The sequence below is a fragment of the Stegostoma tigrinum genome, chromosome 8 (assembly GCF_030684315.1).
Source record: "Stegostoma tigrinum isolate sSteTig4 chromosome 8, sSteTig4.hap1, whole genome shotgun sequence".
Classification (NCBI taxonomy): Eukaryota; Metazoa; Chordata; class Chondrichthyes; order Orectolobiformes; family Stegostomatidae; genus Stegostoma; species Stegostoma tigrinum.
In genome coordinates, this window is record NC_081361.1 from 9,041,981 (window position 1) to 9,063,630 (window position 21,650).

At 45.5% G+C, this 21,650-nt stretch overlaps 1 protein-coding gene across 4 annotated transcripts in view; it reads left to right on the plus strand.

Annotated features, from left to right (window-relative positions):
- LOC125456310 (retinoic acid receptor RXR-gamma-A-like) overlaps positions 1 to 21,650 on the plus strand; it is a 174,430-nt gene that overhangs the window by 52,961 nt on the left and 99,819 nt on the right. Inside the window, exon 1 of one of the 4 annotated variants that reach the window (XM_059647720.1) lies at positions 3,265 to 3,769. The exons of 2 other annotated variants lie outside the window; for them this stretch is intronic. In XM_059647720.1, the coding sequence (XP_059503703.1) occupies positions 3,736 to 3,769 (34 nt within the window). In that variant the 5' untranslated portion in view covers positions 3,265 to 3,735. Of the gene's footprint in view, positions 1 to 3,264; positions 3,770 to 11,652; positions 11,810 to 21,650 lie in introns of those variants that run through there. One more of the 4 variants, XM_059647721.1, reaches the window with a different exon arrangement.

Genomic DNA, 21,650 nt, shown 5'->3' on the forward strand with positions numbered 1-21,650 from the left:
ACTCAATGCCCATCCCTGGCCATATTCCTCGCCTCGTGTCTGGGCCTGTTAAAGACAAATTGATTTGTCATGTGTAGTCAACCAATCTATATTGTTGTATCACATGACTGCCAGAAGGGGTAAGGTGAACTTGACAGACCTGGGTCTTTAATTATTTAGAACTTCCCGGGTTTTTTTTAAGATTAGATTCCCTACAGTATGGAAACAGGCCCTTCGGCCCAACAAGTCCGCACTGCCCCTTGAAGCATCCCACCCAGACCCATCCCCCTATAACCCGCACACCCCTGAACACTACGGGCAATTTAGCATGGCCAATCCACCTAGCCTGCACATCTTTGGACTGTGGGAGGAAACCGGAGCACCCGGAGGAAACCCACGCAGACACGGGGAGAATGTGCAAACTCCACACAGACAGTCGCCCAAGGGTGGAATTGAACCCAGGTCCATGGCGCTGTGAGGCTGCAGTGCTAACCACTGAGCCACCGTGCCGCCGCCTATCAAGTATTAGCAGAAAAGGCTTATTGAAGGATCTCATCTCATCTCAGTCTGAGAAATACAAGTGGGGAGAGTTCATAATTGCTACTATGCACATCAGCCTTGCTGCTTCCACATTTGGATGGAAATCGATGGGGCTTCTGGGTGTGGCCAATTCAGGGCTAATAGAGCCTCTTCCAGACACCACTGGTGGCACCCCACTTCCTCACCTGCTAGTAAGAACAAAGGCAAACGTAGCGCCTCCCAGCCTCAGCAATAACAACCCTTCGCCAGGGTGTGCCCGACCGGCACTGGCAACTGTGCCCCACCACTCCCACTTCACACCCCCAGGGGGTGTGGGTCTGGTAGGCATGCGCTTTGGAGCATCGGTATGGACTCCAATTGGCATGGCGTGTCCATGTTACTGCTGCTGTCTGGGTGCAATCCTAACAGTGGGCCGCACTCCAGGGACTCAGTAACCATTGGCCTTCTGATTGGCTGGCTGTCTCACTCTGGAAGGATACTGAAGGATATAACCATAGTCCTTGGGAGGCACAGCACTGACAGAAAATTGTGTCCCATCCGTGAAATCAGTTCAGGCCACCCACAACTGTTTCTTGACTTTTTGATCAATGACTGGGTCTATCGCCAAATACAAACTTTCTAGCCCCGTGATAGAAATGGAGCCAGTGGAATAACAGTTAACGTTTACAGGGATAACAATCCAGAGGGTAAGATCTAATGCTTTGGGGGCAGGCGTTCAAATCCCAACATAGCAGCTCGTGGAATTTGAATTCAGTAAATAAATCTGGAATATATAGCGAGTTTTGGCAATTGTGACCATGACACCTATGATCGATTCGACCTAAAAATCCATCAGGATCACTAGTGTTCTTTAAGGTTGGAAAGCTGCCACCTTTACCCTGTCTGGACTACATGTGATTCCAGACCCATAGCCATTGTGGTTAGCTCTGAACTACCCTTGAAATGGTTCCAGCAAGCCACTCAGTTCAGGGGCAATTGGGAAGGGCAACAAGGACTGGCCATGCACAAAGAATGAAAAAATAATATTCTTCTTCAGGGCATTACTATGAATATAACCCTAGGCAAAAAATTACAGTTGCATAAAAAGAGTGCCTTTGTGACACTTTCTATTTGGTAATTGCAAAAAATTTTGGCATTTGGTTCAAAAAGGCTGTTCAACAGTCATAAATCCTGAAGTTCGGCTGCTCTCCAGTTGGCCTAGAAATAGGATCCCATGTATAGATGGATGCGTGGGAGAAATGCTCCACTGTAGAGGTGTCATATTTCAGTCAGGGTGACTACGCCGTGTCGGGCCACTCAAGATGAAGAGGATCTCGCATCACACTTCAAAGAACAAGCAGGGGAGACTCCCTTTGTCTCCTGACCCGTCTTAATCCCTCGTCCAGCATCCCCAAAATACAAGTCAGCTGCTTGCTGCTGGGGGCTGTAGCTCTGTGCCAATTGGCCGAGAACCCTTCAGAAGTGCTCCATTGGCTTTGAGTCTTGGGCCACCCTCGGGTCACTGGCTATGACTTCCAATTGTCTTGAAGTAAACAGCATTTACAAGGCCACAATGAACATCAATGCTAGGCTCACGACCATGGGAAAGTACCAGGACCCTTGCTGCGTAAGTGATCTCTGACACCATCATAACCATAAATCCAACCCATACGTTTGCATGGGGACCAACACCCCCCCCCCCCCCCCCCCCCCATCCCCACTTTGCCAGTCTACTCAATATCCCCTTGTTTTAGTTCGGAGGGATGTTGGTGGATAGAACAAAGCCAAATCAGCGACCTTCTGACAAGGCTCCTGCCTTAAAAAGGGACCTCAGTGAATGCAGAGAAACTGGAGGTTTCTCCTTAGAGCACATGGGTATGGGTGAGATGCAATACAAGTGTTTAAAAATCATGAAGTGGAGATGCTGCTGTTGGACTAGAATGGACAAAGCCAAAAGTCTTATGATGCCAGGTTATAGTCCAACAGGTGATTGAAGGGGCAATGCTCCAAAATCTTGTGATTTCAGATAAACCTATTGGGCTATAACATGGTGTTGTGTGACTTCTGACTAACATTGCAAGAGGTTCTGGTAAAGGATTTGGCCACAGAAACAGAGGGGAGGTGAGGAGAATTTTCCTTCATGCAGGGAGCTGTTTTGTTCTGCAATGCACTTCATAAATGGACAGTGGAAGCTTAATCAGCCTGACTTCGAAAGGAATCTGATCAATGCTTTAAAAGCAAAATATAAATCACAGGGTTGCAGGAAAAGGGCAGTGGAGAGCAATGAGTTGGATGGTTCTTCCAAGGAGCCAGCACAGACTCCAGGGGCTGAAAGCCCTCCTCCTGCAGTAGTTGTCTCTCTGATTCCATGTCAAGGAGCCTGGAGGTGGAGGGACCTCCTTGTAAGAAGCAATAAACGGTGAGTCGAATCGCTCGATGCCAAACACCCTTCCCCCATCTTCAACCATCCAGCAAGCTCAAGTCTCAGCTTGAAGAACACCATGCTTTTACTGGAGTCTATCCCAAACTGGCTCCTGATCCGGAGATCTGAGCATTTATATTGTGCTTAATGTAATAAGATCTCCCGAATCTTTTTATAGTTTAAGCTACTTTAGCATGTGGTATCCAGTGGGGGAGGGAGGGAGGGGTAGGAGAATGCAGAGTATGGTATGAAAATGTTGTGCGGAGGCTGGAAAAATCCCAGCCTGTTTATGCACGCAGCACACATGTGTACAGTTTAATAATTGACCGTCATAGAGATAAGGAGCTTAGTGCTCCGAGTGTGGGCTTTGATTTGTGACAGTCGTGGAGTTAATTAATGGATTTGTGAAGAATGCCGAGGCACTGGATATAGAGTATCAGCCTGCGTTTTTCCTCGCTTGAGGGTTGACCGATTTTCCCAAGGAAGGCTGTAGAAGGCCAGAGCGAGAGCGTCCAATGTGGATTTTCTCTGCGAATGCCCATGACCTTTGATCGAATGTGCACATCACTGCTGCATGTGGTGGCGTGGTTTTTGTTTTCGCATATCTGCCTAGATCTATCCGACTTTGGTTTTTCCAATCGTGAGGCTGGCTTTCAGTGCTTTTCTCCCAAATAAAGGGGGTCGGACACGTGCTTTCTTGGCTCACCCCTCGTCCCCAACTAGAGCAGACAGCTTGTGTCTGGTGTTCTTGGTGACTCCCAGACAGTGTCCCAGTCTGACTATCTGGTATCCAGTCGTAAAGCCTACGAGCGATAATGGAGGACTTTTGGACCCTTCATTCCACTTATGGTAAGCGCTGTTCAGTCCAAGTTGTCTTTTTGGACGGGGTGCCTTGGTTCCATGAGGAATGGTGCCATGATGAATACAATCGCACCTCATGTTGTCCCTCTCCTTCCCGCGTCGGACGATGAGGATTTGCTTCTTGGCGAGCAATTCCTTGGGCTGTTCATGCCATTTTAGATTGCACACCTACTCGAGCTGGGTCAGCCAGTAACCTGTGAAGCATATGGGTGGGTGGGGGGGCAGTTCCTGTTTCTAGGTCCCCAACAAGCACTCTGTAATTCTCAGCCCCCTACCCAATCCCAATCTGTGACCATGCCCAAGCATGTGTTCAAGTAGCAGAGAAAATTTAAGGGGAGATTTAGCAGAGCTGTTTAAAACTCTAAAGGGCTTTAACAGGGGAAAGTTAAAAAGAAGTTGTTTCTGCTGGCTGATAGGACGGTTAGCAAAGGATCTAAGAAAATTGACAAAAGAATTTGGGCAGTGGAGGGGGTAAGTCATTGGTTAACATAATGAGCTGTTATGATTTAGAGTGCACTGCCTGGAAGCATGATGAAAGTGAACAATAACATTCAACAGGGAATTGGATAAATACTTGGAAAAGATTGGCTCCCCTCGCTCCTGCAGTATAAATTGTTATGATCGCCTTGGCATTCTTATATTTTGTCCTGAAGGCAGCGAAATGAAAAGGTTTGGTGGTGAGTCTCTCCTTCCAGTGACATACAATCCTTTTCCCTGAAAGCTCAGGGAGAACAGCAGAAAGTACAGGTCGTCGGATAGGCTTTCAAAGAGGCAGAACAAGCAAGCTGGGCTTCTTTCTGTGCTGCATCATCCCCCGCACAAAACCCAGGCAGAGAAGGGTTTCTGTTTGGGAGGTGATGAGTAGGGCAGAAAGTGAAGTCCTCATTGGGAAAGTGGCTGGTGAGTGTGGGCTGCTTTCGGAGACTGCAACACCTACAAGAGGTGCCATGGGAAGGCAAAGCCCCTGATCTGAGAACAACTGGCACCGTTCGAAGAAAAGTTAAATCGGCATCCGCTGCAGTTTCCTGAAGGATTATCACCGGCTGAGAAAAGCATCACGTTCCCAGGCTTGTGCCGAGTGAGGGGCAATGCTCAGAGAGGCCCTGCCTTCTCCGCAGCTCCCCTAGTTTGAGACTATGGGATTACAAATTCAGATCTTTAGTGTTAGTCAAAGCACGGTGGTGTGATCGGAAAATTGGCGATCAAATTAGGGCGCAACACTTGTTTCGTGACAGGTTTGATGGGCCATTTCTCTATGTAACATCTGCATTTGCAACAACAACTGATAGCACATTTGGCTCCATGAACCAACCCACGGTGCTTCTTTGGATCGTTATTAAGCAAAATATGACTTTGGCAAAATATGAGGAGATTGGCCCGATGAGCAAAAGGTTGGTCAAAGATATATTCACTAATCTTGACTTAAAAGAGGAGAGAGAGGTGGAAAAACCATAAGACATAAGTGCAAGCTGAGACTGTTTGGTCGATTAAAACCTACTGTGCCATTCAGTCATGGCTAGTATGTGTCTCAACCCCTTTCTCCTGCCTACTCCCCATAACCCTCGATCCCCTTGCCAATCATGTATCTGTGTATCTCTGACGTAAATGTACTTGTAACTTGGCCTCTAAAAGCCCTCTGTGGCAATGAGTCACACTGTTGCATCACACTCTGGCTGAAAAAATTCCTCCTCATCTCACTTTTAAAGGGTTGTCCCCTCATTCTGAGATGGTGCCCTCAGTAAGAGTTCTAGGCAGGAAGTCTGTCTTTTCTGCGGTGGAGAGGTTTGAGTGTTCCATTGTTCTATCAGGAACTAACAGGGCTACCCATGGTGATAAGGCTGGACGGCGTTGGAAACCCGACAATGTACAATCTAAAAACAAGTCTAGAACACCAATCCAGGCAGAAAACATTGGTGCGATTATAAATGGCTGCTTCTGTGGATGGAGGCTCCCAATCATTGAGGTTTCCTTGCCATCTTGGAACTGGATCTACCTTCTGTCAAGGACTGTGTGCCTGCTGCAACAGCATTCACACGTTGAAAGATGCCCTGCACAAGATATCTATCTCTGGAGGAATTCAACAGTGCCCCCTCCCCCACCTCACACACTCAACACAAGCCCTATAGCTGTTGGCGGGAGGTATCGAGGACAGGATTGTGAGATCAGGAGAAAGGCAGATAGGTTTAGGGAGGACGTTCAAAGCTTAGAGTCTTTGCTGCTAAAGACAGTTATCAATGGTGGTGTAACTAAAATAGGGGAAGAGATCAGAATTGGAGCACAGCTATCTTCCAAGGATCATGGAGCTGGAGGAGATTGCAGAGTAGGTAGGGGTGAAGCTGTGAAGGAATTTGAAAACCGGGATTGGAATTTTCAAATCAAGACTGTGCTTGATTGGGAGGCAACGTAGGTCTATAGGCAATGGGGCCAGTCAGCAGATCTGTTAAAGGACCAGCAGCAGATGACCATATGTTTACTGAGGGCAGAATTGTGCTGGAATAGTCAGGTCAAGAGGTAACAAAAGTGTGGATGAGGGGCTTGCTCTGTTCCAGTCTCTATTTGAGGAAACTTGCATGTGAGGGTATATTCAATGGCATCTGGATTGCGTGTTCACAATTACCTCTGTGTTGACTGGTAACTACTGGTAAAGGTTTTGTCTGTTGCCTTGGAGGTTGGTGTTGATGTGACCCAACTCCAATTCGTTGGTTTTCTTATTTAGAATACATTGACAGGCACTAAAATAAAACTGTGCATTTCCATCTGTAGGTTTTGCTTTTTTGTCTGAAATTGCTCAATGAATGGAAGTTATGACAAATGAGAAAATCCTTACACATTTTTATGTCGTAATCTCTGGATGAGATTCGCGATACATTCAGATTTGTGTTGTAATAAAGTGTTGCACTATAGTTTGGAGGGGCCTCATAGCTGCAGGAATTTTGTTTCTTTGGTGCAAGAACTACGCAAGATAAATTTCTGCCCATTTCCGTCAAGGACACTGACCGGTTTCGTCAGTGAAGTTGTTTTGTGTGTTTTGTCAATTTCCCCATACCGGTCAGGCCAGTTTAGGGAGTGGCTGCACCGATGGTTGGAGGAATGGAAGCCAGATAGCTACTGTCCACTTTTTGCCGACTGCACTGACTTCATGTTTATGCAAACCTGGCCCTCTTCTGTGCTTTCGATCAGCTTCTGTTTGTGTTCACGAGTCCTGTCGAACTGTCAACATGTCTCAATGTCTCACCCGTGCCTCGGAGTCAAAAGTTTGAGTCCCATCCTCACCACAAAAGACTCTGGCTCATAAACAGGAACAGTCCCACCTGTTCAATTGGACAAAATGCTGCTCTGTTCAGAGGTACTGTCTCTTGAGTGAGGTGTTTACCCAAGGCCTGGTTTGCCCTCTTAGGGGAATGTAGATGATCTCCAGCCATTATTGAGTCATAGTCATAGAGTCATACAGTGTGGTAGCAGACCCTTCGGTAAGTAATCCTTGCCAACCATGTTCCCAAACTACCTAGTCCCGCCTCCCTGTCCTTGGCTGTTTTCCCTCCAAACATTCCTATTCATGAACTTATCCAAATGTTCTTTAACATTATATTTGTACTGCATCCACCACTTCTAATGGCAGTTCATTCCTCACATGAACCGCTCTCTATGTTTAAAAAAAACAAAATGCCCCTCATATCCTTTTTAAATCTTTTTCCTACCACCTGAAAAAATGCCTCCTTAGTTTGAACTCCTTCACCATAGAGAAAAGACCTTTGCTATTCACCTCATTTATGCCTACCATGATTTTGCAAACCTCTAAAAGGTTACCCCTCAACCTCCTATGCTCCAGTAAAAAAATGTCCCAGCCTATCCAGCCTCTCCTTATAACTCAAACTCTCCATTCTGAGCCACATCCTGATAAATCTTTTCTGAACTCTTGTCCAGTTTATTAATATCCATATAACGGGGCGAAGAGAACTGCACTCCATTATCTGAAGAAGAATGGCTGATTTCTGCATTGTCCATTATTACTGTCCCTCAACTATCTTGTGCATTAGCAGGATAATGCTATCAGAATATCTCCTGCATCAAAGAGAAGCAGCAGCTCGAGCGAATCGGTTCCTGCAGTTGCTTGCGGTGTTTCTGAAATACATCATTAAGACGATCAGATCTATGATTAATGCACTGGGTCGAACATCCTTCTGTGTAAATGCTGCAAGCTTTTTTTTTCCACTGATCTGTCACGGCTCCACCTGAAGAAAAGTGATAGGAACCTTTTCTGCCCAGTTTGTCTTGCAGCTTCTCACCCCTTTCAGGCCACGGCTGGAGGTTGACTCCATTAACCTGTGTTACAAAGCGGGCAGCTTTGAGTTTCCTGCATCTACAAACATCTCCAGGTAACTTATGCTGGAAGTTATATGTTACTGGGAACAGTGGTGGGAGTCAGATGGGTTTCTGTGTTTCACATAAAAGCTGATCTTGAGCCACTTTCCTAATCACTTCCCATGTCCCTCAATTCCCTGAGAGGCCAGAAATATGTCTAACCCAGCCTTAAATATATTCACGGTCAAAAAATCACATGACACCAGGCTATAGCCCAACAGGTTTGTTTGAAAACACAAGCTGTTTTCAAATAAGCCTGTTGGACTATAACCTGGTGTTGTGCAGTTTTTGACCTTGTCCACCCCAGTCCAACACCAGCACCTCCACATCATCAAATATATTTGGCACTGGAGTTCCAATGGTTCACCACGTCTAGACCAAAGTCATCTTTCCCAAACCAAGTTCTAAAAGATTGGCCATTTATCCTGAGACTGTGTGCCTCCGCTCCCCTCAAACCCCTGGCTGAGTGAGACCAGATTGTCCGGGATCACGCATGTTGTTCAGTATTTTAGACCATCAGATACTTGTACCCGTGACTCTAGTGTGATAGGCCAGTTATAATTGCATTGCAGGATTTTGCTGATGGGTGTTATGGACTAGTTTATCACTGTGTCACTTTTGTGACTGTAGAGCCGACACAAGTTGGTTACTAATAAATCCAACCAGGAACTGAAGAGAAACTTTCTTTCCCAGAGTCTGGTTCTGATAGGGAGCTTGCTACCCCAGTGATGAGTTTGAAGTGCTGCATTTAAGAGGAAGCTGGAGAAATGACTTGAGAACGACAGGGCACAAATTGAAAGTAATTAGTAAAAGAAGCAAAACCTGGAGATGGTTAGGATCTGGAATCCACTGCCTGAAAGTGTGGTAGGGGCAGGTTCATAGAGCATAGAAAAGTACAGCACAGTACAGGCCCTTCGGCCCACGATGTTGTGCTGTGGAATAATCCTAATCCAAAAATAAAATAACCTAACCTACATTCCCCTCAATTCACTGCTGTCCATGTGCATGTCCAGCAGTCGCTTAAATGCCACTAATGACTCTGCTTCCACGACTTCCACTGGCAAAGTATTCCATGCGCTCACAACTGTCTGGGTGAAGAACCTCCCTCTAACGTCTCCCCTATCCCTTCCTCCTAACACCTTAAAACTACGACCCCTCGTGGCAGTCAATCCTGCCCTGGGGAAAAGTCTCTGGCTATCAACTCTATCCATGCCTCTCATTACCTTGTACACCTCGGTCAGGTCACCTCTCTTCCTCCTTCTCTCCAGAGAGAAAAGTCCGAGCTCAGTCAACCTCTCCTCGTAAGACAAGCCCTCCAGTCCAGGCAGCATCCTGGTAAATCTCCTTTGCACTCTCTCCAAAGCCTCCACATCTTTCCTATAATAGGGCGACCAGAGCTGGACACAATATTCCAAGTGTGGTCTCACCAGGGTTTTGTAGAGCTGCAGCATAACCTCGCGGCCCTTAAACTCGATCCCCCTGTTAATGAAAGCCAAAACACCGTATGCTTTCTTGACAACCTTATCCACTTGGGTGGCAACTTTGAGGGAGCTGTGCACTTGAACACCAAGATCCCGCTGTTCCTCCACACTGTCGAGAATCCTGCTTTTAATCCTATATTCAGCATTTAAGTTTGACCTTCCAAAATGCATCACTTCGCATTTATTCAGGTTGAACTCCATCTGCCATTTCTCAGCCCAGCTCTGCATACTGTCAATGTCTCGCTGAAGCCTGCAATAGTCCTCGATACTATCAACGGCACCTCCAACCTTTGTGTCATCAGCAAACATACTAACCCACCCCTCAACCTCCTCATCCAAGTCATTTATAAAAACTACAAAGAGCAGAGCCCCAAGAACAGAGCCCTGCGGGACACCACTCAGCACTGACCTCCAGGCAGAATACTTACCATCTACAACCACTCTCTGCCTCCTGTCAGCCAACCAATTCTGAATCCAGACAGCCAAATCACCCTGTGTCCCATACCTCCTGACTTTATGAATGAACCTGCCGTGGGGAACCTTATCAAATGCCTTGCTGAAGTCCATGTACACCACATCCACTGCTCAACCCATGTCAACCTGTCTCGTGACTTCCTCAAAGAACTCAATAAAATTTGTAAGGCATGACCTGCCCCTCACAAAGCCATGCTGACTCCCTTTAATCACACGATGCTTTTCCAAATAGTCATAAATGCTATCCCTCAGAATTCTTTCCAAAACTTTGCTGACCACAGACGTAAGACTGACTGGTCTGTAATTTCCAGGGATTTCCCTTTTCCCTTTCTTGAAAAGAGGAACAACATTTGCTTCCCTCCAGTCTTCCGGTACCACTCCCATGGAGAGTGAGGAAGCAAAGATCTTGGCCAGCGGCTTAGCAACCTCCTTTCTCGCTTCCCAGAGCAACCAAGGATAAATAGGTTCAACTGGGACACTGGAGAGGGAAGTGGACTGTGATTTGACTGTGAACATTGTGCAGGCTAACGGGGAAAAGACAGGAGAATAGCACGAAATGAATAGTGTATGTGGAGATATAATGGGTCAACATGCTCCTGCACCACTGTATTACATTTGTGATTCTGTGCATACGAGGTTATATTGACAGCAAGGTAAAGTAGAGCTGTATGAGACTCATGCAGGTCATAAAGGCTAACAGTTGAGCCTGTTGTTTCACTGTACTGACAGTACAACCCACTCACCATAACATCACTGCCTAATTCAGAAAATCTACAGCTGACAAAGAGCCAAATCATTTTGTTTTGGGTGGCGGGGATTGGGTGTGAGCATGAGAATGACACGTTTACTAAACCCTACCCCAACAAAGTTCCTCTTGCATAGTCACTATCCCATGCACTCCCTCACTCCAAATCCCAGTGCTGGCTTCACTCTTTCTCATACTGTATTTTGTAAGTGGGAAGCTGAGGCAGTTTATGAAATAAAAGCAGAAAGCATTGGAGAGACCAGCAGATCTTGCAGCATCCGTGGAGAGAGAGAAACAGAATTAATGTTTCGAGTTCAGTATGACGTTTCTTCAGAATGTTAACTCTGTTTCTGTCTCCTAAAATACTACAAGACCTGCTGGGTGTCTCCCCAACTTTCTGTTTTGATTTTGGATCTCCGGCAGTCACAGTACTTTGCTTTTATTTGATGCAGGGTGGGGTTTGATTCCACACGGAGCAGCCATCAGATAGCTGCAGTGCCCCTTGGTCGTTATTTCATCAGCTGTCTGCCCCATTCTTTGTCCAAATCAATGGTGATTGGTTGTATGTGACATGAATTGCAATGTTTCTGAGGGCACTGAGGAATGGCAAGTTTAAAATGTGATAAAGCGCTCTGTAAATGCAAGTCTTATCTTCCTGACTTCACTTGCGGTAACACTGTGTACTTCCATAGGCAGGTCTACTGGCACCTGTTCCACTCACGTGCGGCCTGGGCTATGTATCGGACCTTGTCCTCTTTACAGAGCTTCCACCCAGTTTTCAGGCTTTTGAAGCTGCACTTTCCTCACATTTCCCTGACCAGAAGTAGTGGCAGAAGGTGCAAAAAGATTCATTTGTCACCACTCTTTGAAAGCTGGATAAACAAAACTTTTACTTCTCAAGATTTACAACGTCCCGGATAAAGAACACAAAAAATCATGGAGTATTTGCCAGAAAATACGACAAAGGTATTTACCAGAATTTCAAAGGTCTTGTGGCCTCATTTCGAACGGGGTTTCGTCGTTCGAGGGCGCTGGAAGATTTTGAACATTCCATAGTGATTCAAAATTTTCTTTCATCTGCTTCCAGTGACATAGCAAGGTCTGCATTTCCTGTCCATGCAGAGTTAATGTTGAGAGGACAGTAGAGGGGAGTTTGAAATGTGGACATTGTTTAGAATCAGGAAGGAAAATATTTTCTAATCAAAGATGTTATTGCACACCTCTGAAGCTGGTAGGACTTAAACCTGGGTTTCCTGCCTCAGAGGTAGGGGCATTGAGACATAGAGGTCCACAGCACAGAACAAGGCCCTCTGGCCCATCACGTCAATGTGGGACACAGCTAGTGCACTACAAGAGCCTCATGGGATCAGTAGAAACAGCCCTTTCAATTCATTTGTGTCTGTCATTGCCGTTAAAGGATGCACAGGCACTTTATCTCATTCAGTGAAAACAAGCCTATTAAATTTACAGCGCATTACCATATTTACTCATTTACAAGGCACCACACATCAGTGACTTACCCCACCCCTGCACTCGATTCAGCCAAGTAAACTCATGAGCTGCATTCGAGTCAACAGCAGACATTAGGAAGCTCCCTCCTGACAAAATTCTCGCCGTGCTCCAGGGGGCAGCTCCCGTCACTGCCCCTCTCTCTTTGCTCCGAGGTCAGTTATTAAACCGAGGATAAAAGCAAAACACTACGGATGCTGGAAATCTGAAATGATGCTGGAGAAAGTCAACAGGTCTGGCAGCACCTGTGGAGAGAAAAACAGAGCTAATGTTTCGTGTTTAATAGCTCTTTGGAACTGGTTCTGCTGCAGGTTCACTGTGCAGTTTTGTGCATTACATGCTGACTGCACTTTAGAAACTGCTTGGTTAGCTATACTATGACTTGGGGATGTTATGGAAGGGATGTTAAAATATAATTGAGTTATAAGTTCTTCTTCACCCTACTTGACACGTGTGGCTGCTTGAAGTTGCTTAAAGCCCCCTTCATTTGAACAATGTCTTATTTTTCTGTTCTCTCTAATTGTCAACTGCCACACCTGGTTTTATTGAGAGAGAGAATAATATTAGCTATGACCCTAATATTTACACACACTTCAGTTGAATACACATGGACGAATACTATAAAAATGCTTTAACTAATTTGGCAAAAACTTTATTTTCGTCAAGATCATTACCATTTAATTTGCCCCTGTGCAGATCCAAATGCTTCTGTTTAATTTTGATTCTGTGGGTTTTCAATTCCATTTAGATGTAGGGGGCATCTCGGCTTAAATTAGACATTGATTGAAAGTGAAAGTGAATGAGAAAGGACTGTGTAAGTGAGACACAGTGGGAGAACTCAATATCACATAATTCAATAAGGTAATGAAAGCACAGTCTCATATTCACTGTGCTTTGTGTAACCCCAAACACTAGAGGAGAATCAAAATGGGCATTTGTTAAATGAATGGATGGGAAGCAGGTGGGACTCAGCCAGTGAGGAGGGGGCTGGAGATTGGTCACAAAATCAGACCCCCTATACCCCCATACACACTCACCCCTACCCCACACACAAAATCAGGCCACTCGGCCTGCTGTGTCAGTCACAGCTTTCTGCCAGAGCTACACTGTCAGTTCACTCTCTTTCGCTGTAGCCCGTCTTCTTTCATTCTCTTCAAATAATTGATTGGTTCCCTTTTGAAATGGGTAATTGGAATCGTCCTCCAACGCACTCTGAAGTAGTGCATTCCCCATCCTACTCACACATTTGTGACAAACATTTCATCCTTATTTCACTCAATGTTTCTTTTGTTGATTCCTTTGAATCAGTGTCACCTACTCTTCAAATCCTCCACCACCCCGGTCTGGAGAGAGAGTAACCTCCCCCCTCCGGTGCAAGCGCACATGCACACGCACACACTCCTACACCCCATGCACACTCTACCCCCACCCCTCACACACACTCCTACACCCCATACACACTCTACCCCCACCCCTCTCACACACACTCCTACCCCCCATACACACATACCCCCACCCCACCCACACACACACCTCTATCCCCCGTACACACTCACCCCTACCCCCCCCCACACACACACACATATACACACACACCTCTCCCCAAGCCCCACACTCTCACCCATATACACGCTCTACCCCCACCCCTGACACACACACACACTCACCCCTACCCCACACACACACACCTCTACCCCCCCCACACACGCCTCTACCTCCCATGCACACACACACACACCCCTCACACACACCTCTACTCCCCATACACACTCTACCCCCATCCCTCACACACACACACCTCTATCCCCACCCTTCACACACACACACGTCTACACTTCATACACACTGTACCCCACCCTCTCACACACACCATACACACATACGCGCCTCCCCCACCCACCCACACACACACACCTCTATCCCCCATACACACTCACCCCTACCCCCCCCACACACACACACACCCCTCTCCAAGCCCTACACCCTCATCTATATACATACACGCACATGCGTGTGTGCGCACACAATCACATTCTCTATCTCACACCCCATATGCATTACCGCCCTCCTCCCTGTACACTCACCCACTTACACACACGCACCTATGTGCATACACACACACACACCCACAATATAGCTGTGTTTCCCACACTTTTTCCCCGCTATGACCAATTTCAAGATCTGAAAATTGTTGTGAGCCTTCATTGGGAACTGAGAGCATGAGTTTTGGAGGCTAAGAGGGTAGGATCCTGTCACAGTCGGAGTACAGCTATTTTAACTTGATCAGAGCTCCATAGCAGCTGTTGTAGCTGCAGAGTTCACCACCCCAAAATTTTAGCTTGCAACCCCACTTTGGAAAGTGGTACATTATGGGATATTATCCTTCTCCTCTGTTCCTCACTCAAAGTCCATCACTGCCTCAGCAACAAAATTGAAGGCTTTGGGAGCCCGACATGTTCAACCTCTGATCCCAAGTAGACTCAAAGACCAGTGATTCCAGCTTGGATGTTGGGAGTCAGCATTATTATTTTTATTCATTCGTGGATTCTGCATTTCACTGTTTGGGCCAGTGTTTATTGCCTGTCCCTGCTTGCCCTTGAGAAGGTGGAGGTGAGCTACCCTCTTGAACTGTTATAGTTCATGTGCTGCAGGTAGACCCACAATGCCGTTCGGGAAGGAATTCCAGGATTTTGACCCAGCAACAGTGAAGCAACGGGGATATATATCCACATCAGGAGAGTGAGCGGTTTGGAGGAGAATTTGTCAGGGTTTGTGTTCCCATGTTTTTGCTGCACTTGTCCTTCTCAATAGAAATGTTTGAAGATTAGGAAGTTGCTGTCTAAGGATCTTTGGTGAATTTCTGCAGTGGATCTTGTTGATAGTACACACTGCTGCTGCTGAGCATCGGGGGTCGAGACTAAGGGATAGTGGTGGATGTGGCGCCAATCAATTAGGCTGCTTTACCCCAGATGGTGTCAAGCTTCTTGTTGGAGCTGCACCCATCCAGGCAGGTGGAGAGTATGCCATCCCACCCCTGCTTTGAGCCTTGTAGGTGATGGATAGGCTACGAGGAGTCAGGAGGTGAGTTTGATGGTAGAATTCCCAGCCTCTGACCTGCTCCTGTAGCCACAGTATTTATGTGGTAAGTCCACTTGAGTTTCTGGTCAAGGGTAACCCCCAGGATATTGATGGAGAATCTTAATGGCTCCCAACTGAATGTCACCTCATAGACAAAGAGTTGCCTAAAGAAGGGAAAGCTTATGATCCCAATCTGAGTTAGCACCTCCAGGGGGAACAGGAAGAAACCGGGAGAGGAAAAAGTTTGAGAAATGTTATGCCAAGCACCATGTTAGTAGCAAAACGACATTCAAACTGAAAAAGCTACTCCCAGAATTAAGCTTTTCTCAATCACTGGTTAGGCTTCAGCTGGAGTATTGTGTTTCTGGGGCACACCACTCTTGGAGAAGCCACAGAAGAGATCAACCGACAAGGTACCGGTAACGAGGAATTTCAGTCATGGAGACAGACTTTCAGAAGCTGGGGCTGTTCTTCCTAGAACAGAGAAAGTTCAGGGGAGATTTAATTGAGGTGTTCAAATAAGGTTTTATCAGAATTAGTAGCTGCAGGTGGAAGAAAGGCATGTAATCAAAAGGCACAGATTTAAGAAAATTGCTGACAAAACCAAATTGGAAATGAGGGAATATTTTTTAAAGTAATAAGTTCTGACCTGGAATGCCCTCTCTGAAAATGCGCTGGAGCAGATTCAATAATAGCTGGTAAACAGGAATTAGAGAAATATTTGGAATGAAAAATGTACTAAGCTTTATAGAAAGTTTAAGAAAGTGGGCTGAATTAGAAAGCTCTTCCAAAGACATGATTACCCGAGTGGTTCTGTCTCATTGTATGATTCAAGAACTGTATATAGGATCACAGGCTTTTATTATTTTGCAGCTTCATTACTTGTCATTACAAGTTTCAAGATATCCGAACCTCTGATATGTGCTAGTTCTTGTTGCTTTCTTTCCACATGACGTGTATGCTTGCTCTTATTGTTCTCTCTCCAAAACAGGAGTTTGAGAAGAAACCAGCCAGATATGCTCAAGATCATGAGAGGTTTTGAGGAGATATAATTGGGAGTAGCTGCCACAATTCACACCCGGGGTCTGTAACTTCATGACAATGTTCTAGGCTAAGTCACTGGCATGTTGTCAGCCATAGTTTAGTGAGTAGCATCTCCTCTCTGAGCTGAGGACTGAGTATAAATGGGGAGAAGCTCCATTCCAGATTTGATCTCATAATGCAGAGTGACATTTTCAGTCCTGGGATGGAGGGAATGCTGTATTGCCTGGGGTACTGTCCTTCAGTTGAGATTTTAAACCCCAAGCTGCATCTGTCTCATCAGGTGGAGGCAAGGGAACTTACAGCACGGTCTTCCGAAACACTTCACCCTGGCACCCTGTTCCCCATGATTAGTGTTAAAATCAGATTATCTGGTCATTATCGGATTATATAGAATTACACTGGGTTTGCAGTCCAGGTCTAGGCCATGTCAGCCATCTGGTCCATGCTGGTGTTGATGCTTCATGTAAGCCTTCTCCCAACTGACTTCAACCAACCCTAATGGCTTATTTTCCAATCCCTTCTCTGCCACTTGCCTCGTAACTCAGACACAACTTGCATTTATGTAGCGCCATTAATGTAGTGAAATGTCACAGGGCATTTCACAGGATCATTATAAAGCAAAGTATGACAGCTCCCAACTCAGAAAGAGATATTAGGTCAGGTCACCGAAGGCTTGGTTAAATGTTTAAGGAATGTGTTAAAGGAGGAAAGCAAGATTGAGAGGCAGACAAGTGTTAGGTGGGAGTTCCAGAGCTTGGGCCAAGACAACTGAAGACATATCTTTATTCTTCCTAATGTTTAATTGGAGGAAATTTCGACTCACCCAGTACTGCATGTGGGATATGCTCTCTTGTATGATAAAGTAGGGTCAGTGGAGGACTTGGGAGAGGTGTGGTGAGGCAGACCTGGCTGTCATCAGTGTACAAAAAACAGGCCATTCAGCCCAACTGCACCATGCCAGTGTTAATGCCTTGGACAAAATTATCAACCTACATTTGACCATTGCCAGATTTTTCCATGTCTTTCTCCCTCGTGTATGCACTCATTTTCCCTCAATGTTACTTGCCTCAACCTCATTCCCACCACTGCGGGAAAAGAAGATTTTCCTGATTTCACAACTGGATGTATTAGTTGTCAAATGATAAATAATAGCCTCTGGACTCCCTCAAAAGTAAAAGCATCTTCTCTCTATCTACCCTACTGAATGATCATAATTTTAGAGAGTTCTATCACATCGCCCCTTTATTTTCTAAAGCAGAGTTCCATCCTGTTCATTCTTTACTGATAACTGTGCCCTCTCCGTTCTGCTTTCATCCTTTTTGCACCTTCTACAGTGCATGTCCTTTTTGGAAAAAAAGTATTGAGATGAACTGTTCATGTACTCCAGACCTACGAACAAATCAGCAACAGTGACGAGGAAATCAGTCAGGTTGTTCCAATTCATTAGAGTTTCAGAGAATTCATTAGTGCCCTGTTGAAGAGAAATGTTCTGTCTGTGCCTTGACTGTCTAACACCAACTTGTATAACTCTGACCTCAGCAAATGGTGGGGACAGTTGCCACAGATAGATGCAAGGGTGTCTTTTTAACGTGAGGAAGCTGTTGCACTGCATCTAGGTGGTGGTTCAGGCTGAGCCCACTGTTACATTTTGGAGGGATTTAGCACACTGTGACCATGCTGACATGAAGTCCTGGAGTGGGATTGAAACCCAGAGTTTGTGGCTCCAAGGCAGGGATGGCTCCCACCGCGGCGCAAGAACTCCCCGTGATAATGCTTCATTATCGTTTGACAATACTCTATTCGTATCAGCACCATTACCAGGGCAACAGGGATGGGCAATAAATGCCTGCCTTTTCAATGACACCTACATCTTGAGAATGAATCAAAACCGAACCAAAAAAAAGACTCCTGTGGGTCACATGCAAAGGGTCAGTGACCCCACTTTAAAGGGAAGCTTGATATTCCTGGGGTTTTGTAATGCTCAACCTCAAGTGCAGCCAGGCACACTGCAATGATATAACATACAGTTTATAACTTATTAATGAGAGTGCATTTGTTCACATCGCATTGTATTACTGTCGAATCCACCTGGAGTGAGCGTGAGAGTATTGCACTCTGAGCTCTTGATCTAAACTAATCAGCTCAGTCTTCAGTTGCAAAGGTCTGATTGGTTTGGACTTGGACAGTGATATCCAGCTGGGGCTGTTGACTACACAACTATTTCCCCTCCCCGCCGAATCCCTGAGACAGAGCAACAACTGGTCCTGGTGTCTCCCGGGCAGACATAGATGGTGCTGGCTGTGGTCTCTCGGTTAGTGTTCTGGGTTCACATCTCACTCTGGAGCACACGCTCCTGGCTGATGCTCCAGTGCAATGCTGAGGGACTTGGTAGTGTCGTCAGTTCAATGAGGTGCTCAACTGAGACCCTGTCTGCTCACACTAAGTCGATTGTAAAAGATCACAAATCTGTACTTCAAAGACGAGCAGGGAAATTCTCCCAGTTTCTGGCCAATATTTATATCAGCCCACATGATTAAAAACAGATTCATTATCATACATCTGCTTGCCACGTTTCTTATGTTACTGCAGTGAGCACATCTCCTCTGACTGATTCCTAGGATGAAAGGATTTTCTTACGAGGCCACTTTAAATCTGTACACACTAGTAGTAAGAATGAGAAGAGGTGACCTTATTGAAATATACAGGCTCCTAAAGGGACTTGACAGAGTGACAGCTGAGAGGATGTTTCCCCACGTGGGAGAAACCAGAACCGGGGGACACTGTTTAAAAATAAAGGGTTTTTCAAGAAAGGCAAGTATGAGGAGAATTGCTTTCTTTCACTGGATTGTTAATCTGTTTCATTCTCCTCCCCAGAGAACAGTGAAGACTGGACCATTGAATTTTTTTGAAGCTGTGTTAGATTCTGGTTTGACTTGGGGGGAGGTCAATGGATATGGAAGAGGGAAGTAGATAGACAGGAGGGTGGAATTGAGGCAACAAATCAGATCGGTCACAATCCTATCGTATGGCAGAACAGGCTTGAGGGGCCAAATAGTCCAGATTTCTTTCATTGTTCAGCGCAGCTATTTATCGACTGTGAGATGATCTGAGTAGTACTGAGGTTGTGTACTGTTTTGAAGAGAAATTGTTGGGCCAAGTGGTTTGTTCTGTTCAGCAGTCATCTCCTTTATAAGTTAGCATAATTCTGCATAAGTTGGTGTTTGTAAGACCTATAACTTATGGCTTTAAACTCCCAACTCTTTACCTTGAGAGTGTGGGTAATTCACTGTGCAGGAAGGAGGGGAGGCACGTCCCATAGATACATTAAGGAAGCTAGCCAAACTCATGAGGCAGAAAGGACAGGTCAGGAGCTCACATGATATAGGCTGTTTGAACTGAATGGCCTGTTTCTGTGTGTAATTTCCATCTATTTTTTCATTAATGCCTATCATGTAACACAAAAGGTATTGTCACAGTCTGTAATGCACCCCATCCCAAATTCCAGATTGTTTAATCTTCAGTTTCCTTTGGGAATCCATTGATTGTTCCATATAGATAAAGTGCATTTGCTGAAAATCCAAAGTGAAAACAGAAAGCCTGCACAAATGCTGATGTTTGTACTGTGCTGCTTCCAACATTTTTCCTTTCTGTTTTCAGAAGGCTACGCCTGTAGGCTTTTTGCACATCATTTCCCCACTCGACATCGCTCCGGCCCTTCCTTCCCCCACATCCCCCCCCCCCCCACCCCCCGACCAAATCCGATAATTCGAGAAAACAGAAGTTTATGAGTATTCTGCTACACCTTTGTTGATTTTATCCTCCACACCATTCCTCTGATCTCAGCAAGAATTCACTGTTTACATCTTGAACTCAAGGTTATTGTTCTTCTGTAATTTTAACGGTGTATGATCTTTGTTACAGACAGAGATGGGAAAATTAAATTACTGAGAGAAATTGGTAGTGAGAGAGAGAGGTTAAAGAGGGAAACCGACGGAGATGAGGAGACTGAGACCTAGGGAAAAAGAGAGTATGAGAAAGGGAAAACTGGACAGAAAGGAGATGGAGAAAGTTGGAGGGAATGAAAGTGAGACAGGGATACAGGGGCTCCACAGAGTAGGAGAAATTGACAGAGAGGGAGAGGACAGCAAGAAGCATCAGAGAGAAAGGGAAGGAGAAAGAGAAACATAGAGACAGGGTAAGGGGAACAGTTTAAAAAACAGAGAGACAGGAAAGGACTGTGAGAGACAGAGATGGAAAGAGAGAGTGTGATGTTGAGAGAGGACAGACAGAGGAGAGAGCATCAGCACTTATGGAAGGCTGTGTGCTTATCCAAGTGTTCACAGAGCCTGAACTGACAGGTCCTGCAGGACAGCTTGTTCCATTTCAAGACATGCAGCTGAGCAAAACAAATCTATTTTTGGATGTACTCTTTCATATTTACTTCTGAGCACAAATGCACTGTTCTAATTAATATTTTCATGCTAATAGCTTTCACTGGTTTGTTTTTTTTATATTGCAGCCTGTTCAATGGACACACTGCCCAATGCATATATGTATATACTGCATGTGTCTCGGAGCATAACGTGCTCCTTTCTCCATAGAAAAACAGTCACTACTCAATGTGCTGATAGTTTCAGGTAATAAAATTGGTCCGTATTGAGTTAGCCAGACCCATTAAGGGTGATAGAAGGTCTTAACATCATTTACAGGATTTGCGAGGGTTTGAGGGTGAGAATTGGCAACAGATCAGCCAGGTTTACTGATTGTGATCCCTCTATGGATGGCAAACGAGGAAAGTATCACCATTACATAAGAATATGAGAAATAGGAGCAGGAGTAAATCCAAACAGCCAACCGAGCCTACTCCACCATTCTATATGACCAGAGCTGATTTCTGTTCACTCCCTATTTTACTTGGTTTGTTGAAAAAGTAAATATCTGTGTCCTGCAGCCTTAAACATATTCAATGATGGAGCATCCACAACCCTTTGAGTTCGAGAATTCCAAACTTTTGCAGATGTCTGAGTGAAGAAAACAATTCTCAAAACAAATTAGGCAACATGGTGGCTCAGTGGTTAGCACTGCTGCCTCCAAGCTTTGGGGACCTGGTTCAATTCTACCTTCAGGTGACTGTCTGTGTGGAGTTTACACATTCTCCCCGTGTCTGCGTGGTTTT